General features: G+C 44.8%; 1 protein-coding gene across 1 annotated transcript in view; it reads right to left on the bottom strand.

The window, feature by feature from the left end:
* Positions 1-18,125, bottom strand: part of Pigk (phosphatidylinositol glycan anchor biosynthesis class K) — an 82,699-nt gene that overhangs the window by 42,932 nt on the left and 21,642 nt on the right. The window contains exons 4-9 of the mRNA XM_051195574.1: positions 16,078-16,213; positions 14,086-14,197; positions 12,127-12,223; positions 10,277-10,394; positions 9,789-9,899; positions 6,603-6,775 (exon numbers count right to left, since the gene is read on the bottom strand). Coding sequence (XP_051051531.1) covers positions 6,603-6,775; positions 9,789-9,899; positions 10,277-10,394; positions 12,127-12,223; positions 14,086-14,197; positions 16,078-16,213 — 747 coding nt within the window. The remainder of the gene's footprint in view (positions 1-6,602; positions 6,776-9,788; positions 9,900-10,276; positions 10,395-12,126; positions 12,224-14,085; positions 14,198-16,077; positions 16,214-18,125) is intronic.

Here is an 18,125-nt window from a genome sequence, read left to right as displayed (position 1 = left end):
GACCTTCAGACAGGCTTTATTTGTACAAGCAAGCTATCACTACAAGTTCTCAGCCAGTGAGCTACACCCATTGAACGTCTGTGTGTGCGCAAGTGTGTGCACAAGTGTGTGTGCATGTGTGTATGTGTGTACATGAGTGCGTGAATGTCTGTGTGCATGAATGTGTGCATATTTGTGTGTGTGCGTGCATGGTGTGTGTGCATACGTGTCTCTCGTACTGTGTAACTCTCTGACATGCCCCCTCGAGAGAGTTTGTCACTGAACCTGGAGAGAGAGAGAGAGAGAGAGAGAGAGAGAGAGAGAGAGAGAGAGAGAGAGAGCGCACGCGTATGTGTTTCTGTTAGGATTGCTGACCAAGTGCCAACGATCTGTCTCTGTAACCCCCAATCCCCAAGTGCTGGGTACAGCTATGCTCAGGCACGCAAGGCTTTTATTCGAGTGCTGGGCATCTCAACCCGGGTCCCCATGCTTGCACCCACCCGAGTCAGCTCCCCAGCTCCCCAGCTCTAACATAATTTAGGCATCATCTACAGAGGTAAATACAAGAGCACATTAGCTCGTGTCACTTGGGAGCACATGTCACGCTGACAAAAATGAAGCTGAGAGACTGCTGAGTGGCAGGGAAGAGCTAACAGCACACTGCAGCTCACGGTGAGGGAGAGGACAGAGACAGGAGTGAGTGGCAGATCCCAAGGCAGCCTTCATACCCATTATCGTCAGTCCTCACAGTACTGAAGGGTGCAAAGTAAACCACATTTCTCAGGTAAAATGCCTAAGCGGCCGGAAGACTAAAGAATGAGTCTGAAGGTGGAAAGCAAATGACTAGACCTAAATGCTTCATTCTCTGACTTTCCTACTGTGCCATGCGACCTGGGGTGACTTCTAGCACCAAGGCAGGAGACCTGGCAATGGCCACCAGCCTGAGACCCAGTGAAAAGGGGCACTGTGACCTCAGTTTCTAAACGGGGGATCAGGCTGATGTCATCATCATCATCACTAATATCATCACTATTTTTATTATATCTTCGGCCTCTTGCATCACCTAAAGACTGCATTCCCAGTGTTTATTTTATAAGACGTATCTTTTAAAACTCCAGTCTGCTTTTAAAGTTAAAGATTAAGGGATGTTTAGTATTAAATAGTAACAAATCTCGTCCTCAAATAAACATCTTATGATTTTTTTGACCTTCAATTCGCTGTTCAAGTGATTAACAATATCCAAACTAATATATTAAAAGATGTTAAAATGTGATGATTCCAAAGTATGCTACAGATTTAGCTTTCTTACAAGTAAAATCATATATTGCTCAGTTTCTTATACCCCATAATTTACACAGAGAGCAGCCCCCCCACTCTTTTGCTAACTGAACACCTAGTGTCAAACGTCCTGCTGTCTTTACCAGTGTGGAGGCAGAGCAGCACAGTTTACTTATGCTCAGGCACGCAAGGCTTTCCTGGCTCAAGCTCCGGCACATTTGGAAAGGTCTGCTACACACACAAAACATGAAATACTGCTGCCATCTTCTGGTGCAAAGGATCCACTTCTACAAACAGGAACCTCCAAACATAACGACCAGATGGCATTAACACCAACACAACAGATTATTAAACAACAGCGGCACAGACATTATTACAGCCAAAGTTAATTTCTGTCAATGTCTGTGATCAGTTTTCTCAATGCCATCACGACCAAACAGCTTAGCTGTACTTGAGGCCCAGAGTCTCGCTTTTACTTTGTAAGTACCAGCAAGGTTAACTCTTTAGAGACCATAGAGACAGAGCCACTGAGGCCAAGAAGATCTCATGCGGTCTTCCCTGGCTATGCAGCTTGGCGAGCGCTGGGGTTTGAATCCAGGAACAGACTCCGGATGGTCACTGAGCTGTAACATCAAGCAGAAACCATTCGACCCCGGCTTAACTTACCCTAATTAATAGGACAATCAGGAGTGCCGGGCACACAGGCAAAAGTCTGCAAGAAACACCAGTATCTCGTGAGAAAATCAGACACCGACCCTCTAACCCTGCAGACAGATGCCGGGGACGAATGAACACATCTTCACGTCTTTACCCTAACATTTAGTGTTGTAAGGACAGCCTCCTTTGAACTCTGACGCGGTGAGCACTGCTAACAAAGGCGGAGTCTGCAAGCCTGGCGTGCAGGGTGTTTGCCAGCTGCACCTGAGCAAGCTGAATCCCCATCAAGAGAAACGGTAACCCGTGGTGCTGCACTGTTCACACGAGATGCCATCTCAGAAGTCTCGAGCCAATTCCACACATGCTTCCCTTCTCTACGCATGGTAAAATAAATTACTAAGCAGTTTATGAAACCATCCATGCATGTTAAAGCTATAAGAATTTTATGTTTGCAAAATGACAAAATGGATAACTTTCACAATGTTGTGTACCTTTATAAATCAAATCAATCCTTTAACTTAAATTTTGGAGTCAAAGCATTTTTTTTATTTAATTTATTATTTTACATGTCGATCCCAGTTCCCTCTCCCTCCCTCCCTCCCTCTCTTCCTCCATCCCTCCCTCCCTTTTACCCTCTCTGCCCTCTCACATGCACTCTAACCACCCTCCCCACCCCCTCCCATCCCCCACCACAATTCCATGTGTAGGGGAATGCCATCCAGTTGGGGTCATGTAGATCTGACAGGTCCTGTGAAGTAGGGACTAGGGCTTCTCTCCTGTCTCTAGGTTAAGGCAGTTATCCCTCCATGGGGGATGTGTTTGCAAAGTCCTTTTGCGCACCAGGGATACATCCTGGCTCCACTGTCTGAGGTCTCTTAGACTGCAAGTTACTGGGGAAAAGGATTTCTATTTTTGTTTCCACAGAAAATGAAAAGATGTGGATTCCTTCCAGACTAATGTGGTTTGATCACGCCAGACCGCCTGAAACAGAGTACAAGCTGATCCTACATTCAAAACAGCTGGACAAAACAGCCCTACAGACTACAGCCAGGATATCTGAATCTTCTTAGAATCCCCCAAGACAGAGCCCCTTACCAGCAGGAAGTAGTTTGGAAAGAACGACGCCCAAATTCCGAAATATTGTGTATGTTTGTTTTCATTTAATTAGACTTTGTTATAAAAATTAAATAAAATAAAAATAAAGAAAAAAATCAAATCAATCACCTAGTTTCTCACGTTCCATCTTAACAGAATCTGAGCTAACTCGAGTGGCAAACCATCACAAGGTAATAATAAAACAGATGGCCAAGGAAGACTCTGAGGTCATACAGGACTACAAATACATTCGCAGGGGTGCACAGGAGTTCACGCCAGGGACAGGCCTGTCAGCTGTGCTGCAGCATCTCGCCTGTCCTGTGGGTCACGTGTCACGGTCTTACCCACTCACTACAAGCAGCATTCAGGGAGCAGTGCAGTCACAGACCCCATGATGTTCGGGACGAAATTATCCAACGCTTAGGTGTCTCCATGAAATACATCCCCGAACTTCTGACTTACTTCCTGTAAATACACCGCCACTAGAATGCATGTGGTGAACTTTGTATGTGTTAACCGCTTTCACAAGCTGTGGGATCCATCTGTCCATATCTGGTCAAGAGAGAAATCCGCTAGAGTTTCTGAGGGGATTTGGTTCAGCGACACCAAAGTCAATATGAGCGCCAAACAAGGGATGATTAGAAAAATACATTGTACAGCCAATAACTAGAAAATAACTATCCAAACAACTTCTGGGATATGTTCACAGACTGTAGACCCAATGTTGCTATCCATACGCCCCAAATTAACAGTCAAGCCAATCTCAATCAAAATCCTAGGGGGCTTTCTCTAAGAAGATAACAAGCAAGCTTACTCATAAGCAAGATGAATTTCAACCACTACTCACATCATCCTCACAAACTAACTGAAAACAGACCAGAGGTTCAATCATAAAATTTGAAACTATAAACTTCTAGAAGTCTCTGTGACTTCAGGATAGGCGAAGATGACTCCCAGAAGTCACGAAGCATAGAGAAACTTGATAAACCAACCAACAGCGAAGCAAACGAAAGGTGAACCACGGACTGGAAGAACATTTTGTGATTCATGTGTCTGACAGAGTGTGTATCCAGAACATACCGAGAACGGCCACCATCTAATGAGGAAATGAAGCAATGTTCTAACGTGAGCAAAAGACTTCAAGAGACACTTACTTAAGACGCTGGAGACCAGTAAATAAAACTAAATATGCAAATTAAAACCACCAGGAGCTACCTGACCCAGAAGAGCTGAGAGGAAACACTAAGAACACGTGAGAGCATGCAGTGATCACTCGTCAGACGGCGAAGTGGGAGTCCTTGGGAGACGGCCGAGAAGTTTCTCATCAACCGAAACCTGCAGCTCCACAGGGTCAGCGATCCCACAGCCAGACGTTTACTCAGATTACAAGAAATCTTAATGTTTATATGCAAATGCTTACAGCATTGTTTTCCTCAATCTGGGGAGGGGAGAACGTCCTTTGTTAAGGAATGGACAGTCTCTGGGACACCCACCAGAAGACGCTGTTGACACAAGAGTTCAGCTACAAACATTTCACCTAGGTCAGAGGCCAGAGTCAACAAATGCTACATATAATGCATGCATGGCTACGTGTGCGCTGGGCTATCACAGGCAAGCAGGGGCCTAGGAAACATGCAAGGTGTCTGAGAGAAGACGCATAGAGCGCTCAGCACGGCAGGCAGACTAAAATGGGTATTCAACTGTATATATCTGTCAAAATTCTGAAGTAGGCCTTAAAACACATTCTATTTAAGTTATCCTTTGTTTAATTCTTTGAGGGTTCCATACATTTATATAATGTATCTTTTTAATGAAAAACTATAGCCATGGTCAACATACATGAATTTCGCAAATAAAATATTAGCACAGAAGACAAACCACAGTATCTGAAGGAAACAAACTAAGAGCAAACTACATTCCTCTGCTCGAGACAGCTCCATGACTGCACCTTACCATGCCTAGGTTACAGAGAGCACACACAAACGCTGTTTCTTACAGTTACTCCAGTTAGTGTTACAGACGAATGACTCCATTCTATGTGATTAAGGGTGTGTGCTAAGACTACATAAAAGATATAAAAAGGCCTACCTGAACCAATATAATACATTGTTTCCTTTATGTGAAAGTGTTTTCAGAAGGTAACTAGCATTTTTAGTAACACTGTATTAATACTGTTGATCTAAACTTTGAAAAAGTAAAAGTTCTTGAGAAAGACAGGAATGGAATTCTCATGTTAGCTGGATGAAGGAGCCAGCACTGTTTTGTGAAGGTCTCACTACGCTGCAAGGGACAGCTAATGCTCGGGTGCAGTCCCCTGCCTGAACCTTTCAAAGAGACGGGAGTCCAGGGACACTGGTACACACACTCACTAGAGGGTCGCCAGCTAAACAGCAGCACCCTAAATACAATATGTTCGCAAACACTAGAGGGCGCACTAAGCCAGCAGACTTTGGAATGCAGCTGTAAATTTTAGTTTTATCCTTAAATATAAACTGAGACAATTGTCAGCACTAAGAATTTTGCTTTCAAACAAATACACAGAGAAAATCGAAAAGGCAAAAATCCATCCTTCCAGGCTATTTAACAAAACTTATTACAATCCCACTGCCATGCTAATCCTCTCCAGCATCCAGTTAATACACACAGTAATTCACACGTGTGAAGTCCCTTGTGTGCAAGGGAGGTCACACCAGGGTTCGGGCGGCTAAATGGGAGTGAGCCTTTCACGGGTTAAAGTCGAGGAAAGTTTAAAACAATCTGGTAAGACATATGCTAATGTATAAATTATGCCACAGTTTATTGACATTTTAAAATGTGTTTAGCGTTTTTTACAAATGCAATTTTAAAGGTGCTATTTAAAAATTAATAAAATTGTTACTTTCTGTTGCTCTTATCTGCTGCCTTCACAGTTTTATAAACCAACAGCCACGAGGAATAGCAAAAATAAAAACTTAGGGCTATGAAACCTAGAACAAGAAACGAGACACTGCCCAAGTCCTCACAGAAGTCTTTTCTGGCATTTTAAGTTACTTCTGTTCCTCTCGGTACTATAAACCCTTAACTAGGCACGCTGCCACCGGTGATCCGGAAGGGCCTGGACTATGAGCTGTATCAGGCAGCACAAGGAGACAGTTACAGACTAGAGCAAGGCCCCACAAAAGTTTCCCTTAACTGACCCTTTATTTAATTACAATGAGGCATTTTGCTTTTCAAAATTACAGGGAAAACTTGAGCATTATAAGTACTTCAAAATCCCAACTTGACCCAATTTCCCTCAGCCTCTCTCACATAAACCCACACAGGCCACTGCCCCTTCTTCCCCTGACTGATCACCAAGAGATCCAAGGGCAAAACATGGGTGACAGACTTGCTGACATCTCAAGCCTTCTTAGCACATCTCAAATTGCAATATGACCAACACTGTACTTGGAAATCCTCACACTCCAATCACAATCACAGTTTCCCAGCCACATATACTTACAGCCTCTTTCTATACCCTGAAAAAGCATATGAATGGTAAGGACCAGGGAGAAACACACATCCACAAAGCACAAGCCTAGGACTTCCCATCCGTATAACAACTAAGATGGTACCTGCTCTCCACCACTGGAGAACCCGGCTGCAGGCTTATCGTCTCTGTTGTGATTTCCACTTTCCGCACACTTCCAAAGAAATCCGTTATCAGGACATGTTTAGGATCTCGCTGAAAAAGGTCAGTGCGATGTCCGGGAGTAGACACACAGAGACTTTTGGGACAAACTTGAAACTGAAAATAATAAGACAATATTAGTAACAGTGGTGAGAACATACCCAAACAACTACAGTGCATTCTAAAGATAAGGCACTGGTTAAGACTGGCATTGCATTCCTACTGCAGTATCTGACACAAGGAAGCCTACAGCATTAGCAGAGTGCTAAAAGGAAGCCGGCCTGCCTCCAACATTACAGTCAAATAAACTGGGCCACAGTAGTCCAATATGCGAAGTAGATTAAAGAGGAGCCCAACGGACTCCATGGTCACCTACAGCACACCTCTCACTACTGCAGTCAAACTATGTGCCGCTTAGTCTAACCGCAGTGGAAATAAACCCAAGTACCGCCAAGACACGCCCGTGTTCCAAAGATGGCGCTGCAAACCATGACTCTCCACTCACACACGTGTTCAGCTGACCTGTCACACTCCACATTAGTGATTATCAAGACACATGCTCACTCACTGTGGAAAGCAACAGGAGTTCACATAGTCACTTTCAAAAGATGACCAGGTGCCAGAGACTAGAAAACAGAAAACAGTCACCAACAGCACAGTGCATTTAAAGGAGCCCTGATATTCTACTGCTCCTACAGCACCCAGCACAGCCCTACGACCACAGCCCTCAGCAAACTTTATCTCCAGGCAACAGAAAAACAAAACAAGACACAAATCAAATCCCTACGATCACTTTACAGGTCATTTTTATGCATGAGTGCACGTGTGCATGCATAGTGCACAAGTGTCTGAGACAAGGTCTCTCTAATAGGCCAGGCTGTCCTCAAACTCATAGAGATCCACCTGCCTCTGCCTCCCTAGTCCTGGGATTAAAGGCCTTCGCCACCACAGATGGCACTTATGGATTATTGTTACTGAAAGACATTCATGTAGTCATCAATGAAATTTCAAATGGAAGCAAGAAACCAAGGTAAGATATTAAAAAGAAGTGTGGACAGATGATAGACTGTGTGTGTGTGTGTGTGTGTGTGTGTGTGTGTGTGTGTGTGTACACTGTAATCAATTAAAAGTCTAATTATTTCTCATAATTTCAATGGGAAAAACATTTTCAAATTTATTTTACACATTAAAATAACACATTTTACACATTTTAAAATTAAGCACTATAAACCAGGTGATGCATTTTCTTCCCAGAGCAAATGTTCATCAATTTCCATGGGAGATAGGTATGACAGGAGCCATTGTGCTCAGGGTCTGTGACAGCAGACGTTCTTAGGGGAAAACATGTTTTTATAAGGGAGAGAAATAAGTTGGTGCCCTCTGTCTACTTAAACACTGAAATGGGGCGGGGGATGTGTGTCAGGAAAAGCCACAGGAAGAGCTCGCCTGGTTTGTGGTGCTCACACAGTCTGAACCAATAGCCAGGGAGCCTGACTGGGACTGACCTGGGCCCTCTGTATGTGGGACTCCCAGCAATTCGCACAGGGGCTGCCCCAGGCTTGGCCTGGCTCTTGGGAACCTACTCCTCATGCTGGATGGCCTTGCCCAGCCTCAATACAGGGGAAGGTGCTTGGTCTTATGACAGCTTGATATGCCATGCTTTGCTGATACACAGGGGAGGCTGCCCCTTCCTGAGCAAGTGCGGAGAAGGGGTGGAATTGGGAGGGCAGAGAAAAGAGGGAGAGAGTGGGCGGAGAACAGGAAGGGGAGGCGGCAGGGATGTAAAATTAATTAATCAATTTTTAGAAGTGAAGTTAGCATCATAAGAAGTTTGATTTAATACTGAAGTCCCTACCAGAATTTAACAAGCATCAAATACATATCTTCAGACTGCTGTTAGTGAGGACTCCTTTCACACTGGCAGCCAGCAGCAGCAGCTCTGAGAATCTGGCAGACTCCTTCAGTACTGACAAGTCACTGGAAAGGACTCTGCTCAGTGACAGCCCAGTGCAGAGCTGCTCAGTTGCAGGGTAAGGACAGAGCCACTCAGGTCTAAGCTCTGGGCAGGGGCAGTGTCTGCCCCATGCTGTGCACAGCCAGTGAGCACACTCATCAAACACTGGGGACCATCCTGAGCCAGGTGTCACAGTGCAAGCAGGACCCTGGCCCTGGGAGGGCAGGACAGGGGACAGGGGAGCGGTGTGTGCAGATGAGTGGACACAGTGTAAGCAGGTGGACAGCGACGCCATCGCACAAGCACCGTCTGCAGCTTTGCCAACTCAACAGCAACTTCCAGCTGCTCTGAATGAAATGGCACAATCAGCACAGGAAAGAAGGGAACTTAATTAATTCAAGTTACCCTAAGAGACCCGGCTAGGAATTATAGGCTACAAAAACCTTGTGCAGGGAGTTAGCTCTTCCAAGAGCTTCTCCTTGAATGACAAGGACTTCACTCACTGCCTGAAATCAACAAAAGACAGGCTGTGGTAAATGTTACAAAAGAGAAAGTTAGTTCTATGGAAGCTCTGAGAAGGAAGTTCCAAGAAAGAACTCAGGTGGCTTTCCTGGAAGGGCAGCACTTCCAAAGCTGGGCAGACAGCTTTTAAAACATGCAAATGAAAGGAAGCGGTCAAGGTCCTCGGGAATAGGGGGACTGGGTTAAAGCTTGAGGCCCTGTGTGCTAAAGGACATCCTGGGAGACAACAAGACAGCCAGGCAGGTAAGGGCACATGCCACCAAGCCTGGGGATTCGAGTCCCATCCCCAGGACCCACATGGTATAAGAACAGAATCGCCTGACTTCCTCAAGTTGTCCTCTAGCTTCTGTACACACACATATGCACACACAAACACACACATGCACATATCCAAACACTGCTCATACACACACACACACACACACACACACACAGAGAGAGAGAGAGAGAGAGAGAGAGAGAGAGAAGCATAATTTTGAAGTTTTTTTCAAAGAAGATACTAATTTTAAAAAAAGAAAAGGTGATTCAAAGCAGTTAAAAAGGCCACACCATACGTTCAGACAGCACCCATGAGAATCCGGGAAGAACAGACCTCATGAACCGCATTAAAGCTAGCACACCAATATGGTGAAATCAAATCAATGGAATACTTACAAGGTCATTCATGTTAGTTTGGCTAGCTGGATTAATCTCTTCCAAAAACTCCAAGACATAAAACGTGTACCTATCCATGAGATGAACTCCAATTGCCGGGTCTGGTTGATGCTGTGAAAGTGGGGAGCACTTGTCAAATGGGATCATCTTAACAACTGTTTAAAATACCAGTTTCCTGCTCACAAAGCCCAAGGGTAGCACACATTCATAACACATACAAAGTGATCTGAGACAGCAGAGGGAGCGCTGACCGACAGCGAGTCCTCCCCAAGAATAGCACACATTCATAACACATGGGAACTGATCTGAGACAGCAGAGGGAGTACTCACCGACAGCGAGTCCTCCCCAAGAATAGCACACATTCATAACACATGCGAAGTGATCTGAGACAGCAGAGGGAGCACTCACCGACAGCAAGTCCTCCCCAAGAATAGCACACATTCATAACACATGGGAAGTGATCTGAGACAGCAGAGGGAGCACTCACCGACAGCGAGTCCTCTCCTACTTGGCTACTAGCCAAGGCCATGATGTTAGGAGAGTAAAACCGCTCATACATGGATGCGCCTTGGCAAGTATCGATGATAAACAACAGCTCATTGTAGCTGGAAAAAGTGATAAAGTCTGACATGAATCTCCACTAATTCAATAATGCGGCCCCAGATCATCTCTTCAGCTAAAGTTAAGAGAAGAATTCTACTCCTGAAAACACTTCAAAAGGGGCCAGGGTTAGACCCCAAGGCAGCTGCCTCCCTCTGTCTGCCCCTGTTCTTAGCCACGACTCAACCCACACAAATCCTCGACACAAAGGTTTTCTTGGAAACTTAACACGTACAGACAGCTGTAACTCCTTGTATGAGCACGCATGTGTGTATAGGTTCTACCCATGCTCATATTTCATGCATTTGCATGTATGCTCAGTCACACATACAGCACACAGTGCAACTGGAAGGAAACCCAGCCACCACTAGAGGAGTGAGGCCCGTGCTGCAGACAGAGGCGGGCACGGTGTCTGCGCCCTGCTGCCATCCCCAGGGGAAAGGCACCGTGGCCGGCGGGCTCCATCCATGGTGGCAGGAGCTTGTGGCATACCCACATCTCTGTGGTTCACAATCTGAAAGCCCTGGCAGTCACCCTCACAGTCCACCCCAGAGAGCCATTTCTGTCAGCTCCGCCCCAGTCCGTCAATCTGGGGCCACCAGCTGGCAATGCAACCCTCACAGGCTCATGGTCCAGTCTTCCTTCTCTGCTTCCTCATCCTCCAAGACGTGAAGAGGCAATCACAAGCTGCCACCACGAACAAGCGTGCCCATACTGTGTCCCTCCTTACAGAGACAACTGCTCTTCCGCCTCTCCTCCCCAAATACGCTTGCATCCCAGCAACAAGAAAACTGCCACTCAGAGGTGGCGTCACAGTTGCACTACACGTGACATATAAGTATGGGACAGTTTGGAACTGTGGCCTAGAAAAGTCCCAGGGTGCTCTTGGGCCACCTGGCAGGGGTCAGAAGATCAGCATGCCAACAGAAATATACACAAGAATGCCTGTGCTCGACAGGTCTCGCAGGAGACCACCAGGAACTGGACTAGAGACAGCCCGTTTGTATTCTGGCAAAGAATCGGGCTACATTTTGACTTTGCTCTGCAACCTTGAGTGAGGCTGAATCAAACATAATAAACTAATTTAGTGGCACACATCTGTAACTTAGGCACTCAGGAAAGAAGGTGAGTTTAAGGGCAGCCTGGGTTACACAGTGGGACTCTGCTTCAATCATACACACTGGGGGGGGGGGGAGAAGACACTTTAGCTACATGACATGTGACCCTACAAGCCAGGGCCAGTGGCAGGGCTCCATAGGAAAAGGCTCTGGTGACCAAGACTTAGAACCTGAATTCAGTTCCCACAACCTACATAGTAGGACAGAACCAACTCAACACACACACACACACACACACACACATACACGTATATACATACACATGCACACACGTGCACAAATGTACACATATACACAACACTAAATACATAATTAAAAATGTTTCAAGTGAACTCATTCATGTTAAATAATAACTGAGTATTTCTTTCACAAAGTTCTGTTCAATTAATAACAAATATAAATTTCACAGAAGAAGAAATGATTGGGGAAGAAAATCCATGCCCCACAGGGTAATTTGATATCAGTGCATCCTGGAAGGAAGTCACTCGTCTGGGGCTGGGTGTATAGCCCAGACTAGAGCACATGCCCAGTGTGCACAGCCCTGACTGGGGCTCACACTGACACCACAGGAGAAACAACGGGAGATGTTAAAAATAAAGTGGAGTCACTGGCTAATTACCGTCTTTTCTGCCACATCTGTTCAAAAGCATCCGCAAGCTCTATGTTGGTGATTTCTTCAGAATCTTGGAATTTCAAGAAGCCATTTCCCCCATGACCTTGTAGAAAAGCCAAAAAGACAACACTGACACATTTCCCACTACATAAGAGATACATTCAGTAGCAAATGCAGCCAGACACATACACATCGTTCGTTGCAAGGTTTTAACACTACTTTCTTACTAAAGTATAGACTGGAAAGCAAATTCAGTTTTCACTATCAACTAAAAAAAGACTGCTAGACTGATTAAGAACATTACGTATAACTCCTTAAGAGGTTTTCTCTTATCCAATCATATAATCCACTGGCCTCCATTCGTATGTCTGAAGTTTATCTTACTCATAAAAATGTTTTACATTTTGGTGGGAACGAAGCTCATTCAGTGTGTACTCTATGTATTATTACTAGGAAGGATGGTTCTCAACTAAAAACTGATGTTGGTATCCCTAGCCACTGGACACGATCCATCAGAGCTGGCCAGGGTTGGGGCCATGAAAGAACCAGTCTGTCTGCACTCAGAGACTGGCTGCACCACTTACAGAGCATGCTATTATAGGTAAGTAACTTCATGTCTGCCTCCTTTTCCTCAGCCATAGTGAGAGCATCAGCAGCTCGCACAGCACCTCGTGCACACTGTTAAAGGTGCCGTCCTCTGGGCAATGAAGGAAGGAAAGGTGGATTTTAGTTCCAGCCCCATGACATATGTTTGGCTGCTGACTAAGTCTTTGTGGGTTAAGGTATATTTCTCCTTGCCACGAGACATCCCTGCAGCTGGACACACAAGCCAGTCGAACCACACTAGTTAGACCTCAGCCCCCTCTTAACACCAAGCCACGTGCTGTGTGCACTGTTAAGACCCACACAACCACACACTGTGGCTCTAGACAGCAGCACTGAAATCACAGGGCTGGCAGAGGCAGCGATTTTAAGACAGCTCATGGTGTACAGAAAGCCTCAAATACATCGGCTCTTATCATTTCATTGTCCTAATTATCAGCCAGTGCAATCTGTTGCAGACTTCAGCAACCTTTCCCTAAAAAGAACTGGACCGCAATGTTTACGCTATGAGTTTGCTTATCTCTGCCGCTGCAGCAGAAGAGCAGAAGGCACGGTGGGAGACGCAAGAAAAGCAGAGATGACAGTGTACCTAAAAGCCGCGTTCCCAAAACAAGCAGCAGCCACTCACGAGAGTCAGTGTCAGCCTCTACACTAAAACTGCTGGGATTCCCTTCTCAAAGATACAGCAATAAATCCGGGAGAGAAAGGCAAAGTGTGCAAACTGTGCAGCCTCGTACATGAACTGAGGCTAGCCCACAAATGACACCGATTGGGGGAACACGCTCACCACAGTCTCACGAACCCCACGCAGACCAAAACAAAGGACATCAGGCTAAGTCTGAGCTTAAGCAGTAAAAGTGGGACAGGTTTGCGATCTCCATTAGGTATTGGAGCAGCATGGCCAACAGGAGACTAAAGCCACGTGGGGTGTGGTGGCAGGGGACTAAGGAAGCCAACACAAAACACAGAAGCGTGCACTGTCCTCGTTCTAACGAGGGCCAGGAGAGCTGCCGATTGTGGCCACCGGTTTCCACATAGTCAGACACTCTGGGGCAGAACCCAGGCGTAAACATGACATCAACGATGTTTCTTACGCACGGAATCTGAAGGGAACTGTCCTTGCAGTGTGCCACATACGTCAGACGGGAATGTGTCCACTTTGCACCGGCTGGTGACAATTTCAGATTAAAGACCCCCCCACACCTACACCCTCTTCAATGTCATCAAGTAGTTCTGTGTCACGAGAATACACAAGTGCACACCAGGCTTGCTTAACTGAAGTCAAATTTCAGCATTAGCCCACGGGTTCCACCTCAGCCTGTTTTAACATAATCCCTACGGAGTACTGAAGTTCTGAAGTACCTGTCATATAAATGAGAATATTGCTTCTGTCATCGGAAAGAAGACGCTTTGAGCGAGGAGTACTAGGTGGCACCCTCCCAGTCAATACCCGCAAAAAGTTCTCCACGGTTACCTGAAAAATAAAAATACTTTCTTCAAAAAAAAGAAAATTCTGAAGAAATTCAAAACATTCCTCCTATCTACTTATTATTTAGCATAAATTGAAAATAAAACAGAAAACAAATTACAGTGCAATTTGTTTTAGGTTACTAAAATGAAGCATGTACCTCCATGTGCCTCTGCTCCTCACAGTAAAAGGCGTGGCCTATGGGTTTCTCTGTGTAGCTTTTTAGTGCAGGCTGGCCTTGAACTCCCAGAGATCCTATGGCCTATGGCCTATGGCCTGGCCCAAGCGGGGCACTGAGGCAAGGAAGGGTGACCTCGAGGCCAGAGCGGGCCACACAGCAAGTCGTAACCCAAAGAAAAGTCTCACGACTAATAATGACAGGGAAAAGCTACATTTGAGCAAATTAATTTTTTGTTTTGTTTTTCGAGACTGGATTACTCTGTTGCTTTGGAGGCTGTTCTGGAACTCACTCTGTAGACCAGGCTGGTCTCGAACTCACAGAGATCCTCCTGCCTCTGCCTCCCAAGTGCTGGGATTAAAGGCGTGCCACCACCAATGCCTGGTAGAATAATTTAATTTTAATATTATGTGTTAAAAATTGACTCCAAGGTTTACTGACTTATTTACAGAGGCAATTGTTTTGGAGGACACGAAATACAAACAATTGTGAATAACTAGGCATCACTCAGTCAATTAACCACCCCTGCCAAATTATGTATACTTAATTCTGGATGCCCTATGTCACTCAGATTCCCACTGGAATGTCTTCAACTGCAAAACACACTTTGAACAAATCTTCCCAGTTTGGGATGTCTGAAGGCATGTTTAAAGTTGTAGGAAAAAAAATATACCGATTTAAAGTTAATAGCTATGTCATGTGATGTGTTGTCCATATTTAAATTAAAACGCAGAAAATGCAGTTAGCCTTTTCAATGGATTTCCCCTAGATCATGAGTGTGAAACATATAGGAACATATGTGCACAGCTGGTTAGCTTACAGTTGTTCCCAGAATACAGCAAATGCTGATGGTTTTAATAGTCTTATTGGCTAACAAGGTAGGGAATGCTTTTACATTTTTAAATGACCAAATAAGTCAGAAGTCACACATTCAAACACACTCAGAACATTTCTGAGCGTCTCACTAGATCTAAGTCACAGACACAGGATGCCACCTGACAGCCTGCTGGGCTTGGAAAGTAAAAAGACTATTTACGATGGCTTCAAGCTCCAAACAGTCTTCAACTATCATAAACTAAGTTTCTAAGAAATAAAATACAGTATAATGCCATTCTTAGCTTACACATTACTTTTTTTCTTCTGTTTTGTGTTTTGAGAGAGGGTTTCTCTGTGTAGCTTTTTAGTGCAGGCTGGCCTTGAACTCCCAGAGATCCTCCTGCCTCTACCTCTGCCTCTGCTGAGATTAAAGGTCTGCCCGAATGCATATCACTTTTAATTGAGTAAGTGTGAAATAGTGGGAGTTCAAACAGGTGTGCCTGAGCTCTACACTGTAGCAGAGCCCTGACATCTACACAGCCCTGCTGGGAAACATGCAACCAAGTTTAGAACAAAAGAAAGAAAGAAAAACGTTTCAAACTGCTTCAGGAAGTCTGCAATCCTGTGTTGGGTTATGTTCATAACTATGTTGGGGAACACAGGGCCCACAGTGGGCAATAGGAGAAGTCTTCATTTATCACAGGGCTTTCCACAGTTCATACACCTAATAAAAGCGCTGAACCCGAAATTGTAGATCAAGTATGGAAACCGAACGTCTCCTGTTAGAAAAGTCGACGCAACTGTCCTTGACTTCAGGCACTGTGAACTCCAAAAGCAGATTACATTCCACTAAAGCTGAGCCTAGAGCTTAGAGAAGTCTCTGACAACGAACCTCGTAGCTTCTATAGTCCACTTCCACGTCATCTCCATACACGTTGAGCTCCATGTTCTTGTGGCTGAACACCGTGGCTGGCTTGGGGTTTCGGGCGTTGCAGGCCATATCATCCGCAAGCATCAGGACAATGTGACTGCAGGAGAATTCCAGAAACCCAAACTTTACACGAGGCCCAAAGCTAACCAATATGCTTCATGTCTAACAAACAGCAATTCTACCCAGCCTCTCCTTGTTGAAAATAACTGAATTTTCATGAGGCAGTTAAAGCCCTTAACTGTCATTGTAGTACACAACAGTGGGGTAAACTTAAAGCAGAGAGCAGGGACTGGACCATGAACTTTCCCACTGAACCCATGGTTAGAACTTTCCATGTAACAAAGGGAAGCTAAGAGCTGCAGCAGACAAACATTTTCACTTTTGGAGTATCTACAGTCCTCAAGACTATAAGAGTCCACACCTACGTATCATCTTCCCAGGAACTTAACTTTCAGCCGTGCAAGCACAAATCTGTCATCCGGGAGTCTGTGCAAGCGGTGTGGCCAGGCCCAGAGCTCACTCAAACCGCACCACACCAGCACACACACTCCAGCTCCCAGCCACCACCCTCTCTCCTGTAGATGCTGGGATGGGTCTCTGAGTCACCTCCTCCCGGAGTCCTGAGAACTCTGACCCTGTCTCAGTTTGCTAGACTCTCCAGAGTGACCTACCAACCACTAGTCAAAACTTTCCCCCTTAAAGCCGTCCGGGTCTGATTAAAGCGGAGGCTATGGAAAACGTCTCCTGGACTCACTCACCTACCACTCCCAATCATAATGCTTCACCTTGGCTGGCCTTCCTGTGCTTTTCACCGCCCAGGCCACTGACCAGTCAGACCTCACCAGTCTGACCTGGACATGGCACTCAGGAATCTGTCACCACTCCATGACAACACAGCCATCAGAGGACAGACTTGCACCTGTCCTGGTTGCCATCACATTCAGGACTGGAATACACAGCCAGTACTTATTAATTTATAAATGAGGGAAGCATTTTCCTTTTTTGAAAAACTGAAGAAGAAATTGGTCCCACCATTAAGACTGGGGAATGTGAGTCAGGAGAGTTCCCTATTCTACACACACATGAGCTTCCCAGCACAGAAGAAGCCAACATGGTAGTATACATAATTAGTTTATCAAGAGACTGCAAGAAGAAAATGTTCTACCTCACATGTTCCAGATACATTAAAGTTCAAAACTGAAACATTGTGATTTTCCTTAAAAACTGGCTGGATGTCTACTCTGGAAGCAGTCCAATCCTACACACATATACAGACCTTCAGCGGTCACGCCTCTAAAGTGAAAACACACTTGCTCTTTACAACTTAGGAAGGTCATTAGTTTACATTAAGTTATTAATAAGTCATATGATTTGCTAAATAAGACAGAACTGACTCATAAATGTGTAAAAGTGAGTCTTCATTTAGGCCATGGTTTGTTTATAGTTAATGACTGATATGAAATGATTATCATATTAATCACAGTACATGAAATCCATGATTTCTCAGAGATGACTTTGAGCATCAGTGTAAATACTATGACCCTTGATTAATCAACATATCATAAAATAATTTCACTAGTAATAATATAATGAGTAGCAAGTTGAAAACAATGAATTACAAAAGTTTAGAAGTATAACTATACATTCTAATTTACTATTTCTTAAAGCTCAGAAAACATTCACAACTTTTTCTGATGAAAAACAAATCCTTCTTTGGTCCAAATGTTTAATCTTTTCTATAACAACACTTAACCACACACACAAACTACTTGGGCTTACAATTCCTATAAAATGACAGGTTAGAGCCAGAAACTGTGAATTAAGTTCTAAGGACTAGAGCACACTAACAATGCTGTACAAACATTAACCATCAGGGTACGGGGACACTACACACTAACAATGTTGTACAAACATTAACCCTCGGAGGACGGGACACTACACACTACAATGCTGTACACACGTTATCCTGGGAGGACGGGACACTACACACTAACAATGCTGTACACACG

This window comes from Phodopus roborovskii, unplaced genomic scaffold (genome assembly GCF_943737965.1).
Source record: "Phodopus roborovskii unplaced genomic scaffold, PHOROB, whole genome shotgun sequence".
Classification (NCBI taxonomy): Eukaryota; Metazoa; Chordata; class Mammalia; order Rodentia; family Cricetidae; genus Phodopus; species Phodopus roborovskii.
Note: the sequence above shows the minus strand (reverse complement) of the source record. Positions and strands in the feature narration are given on the sequence as shown.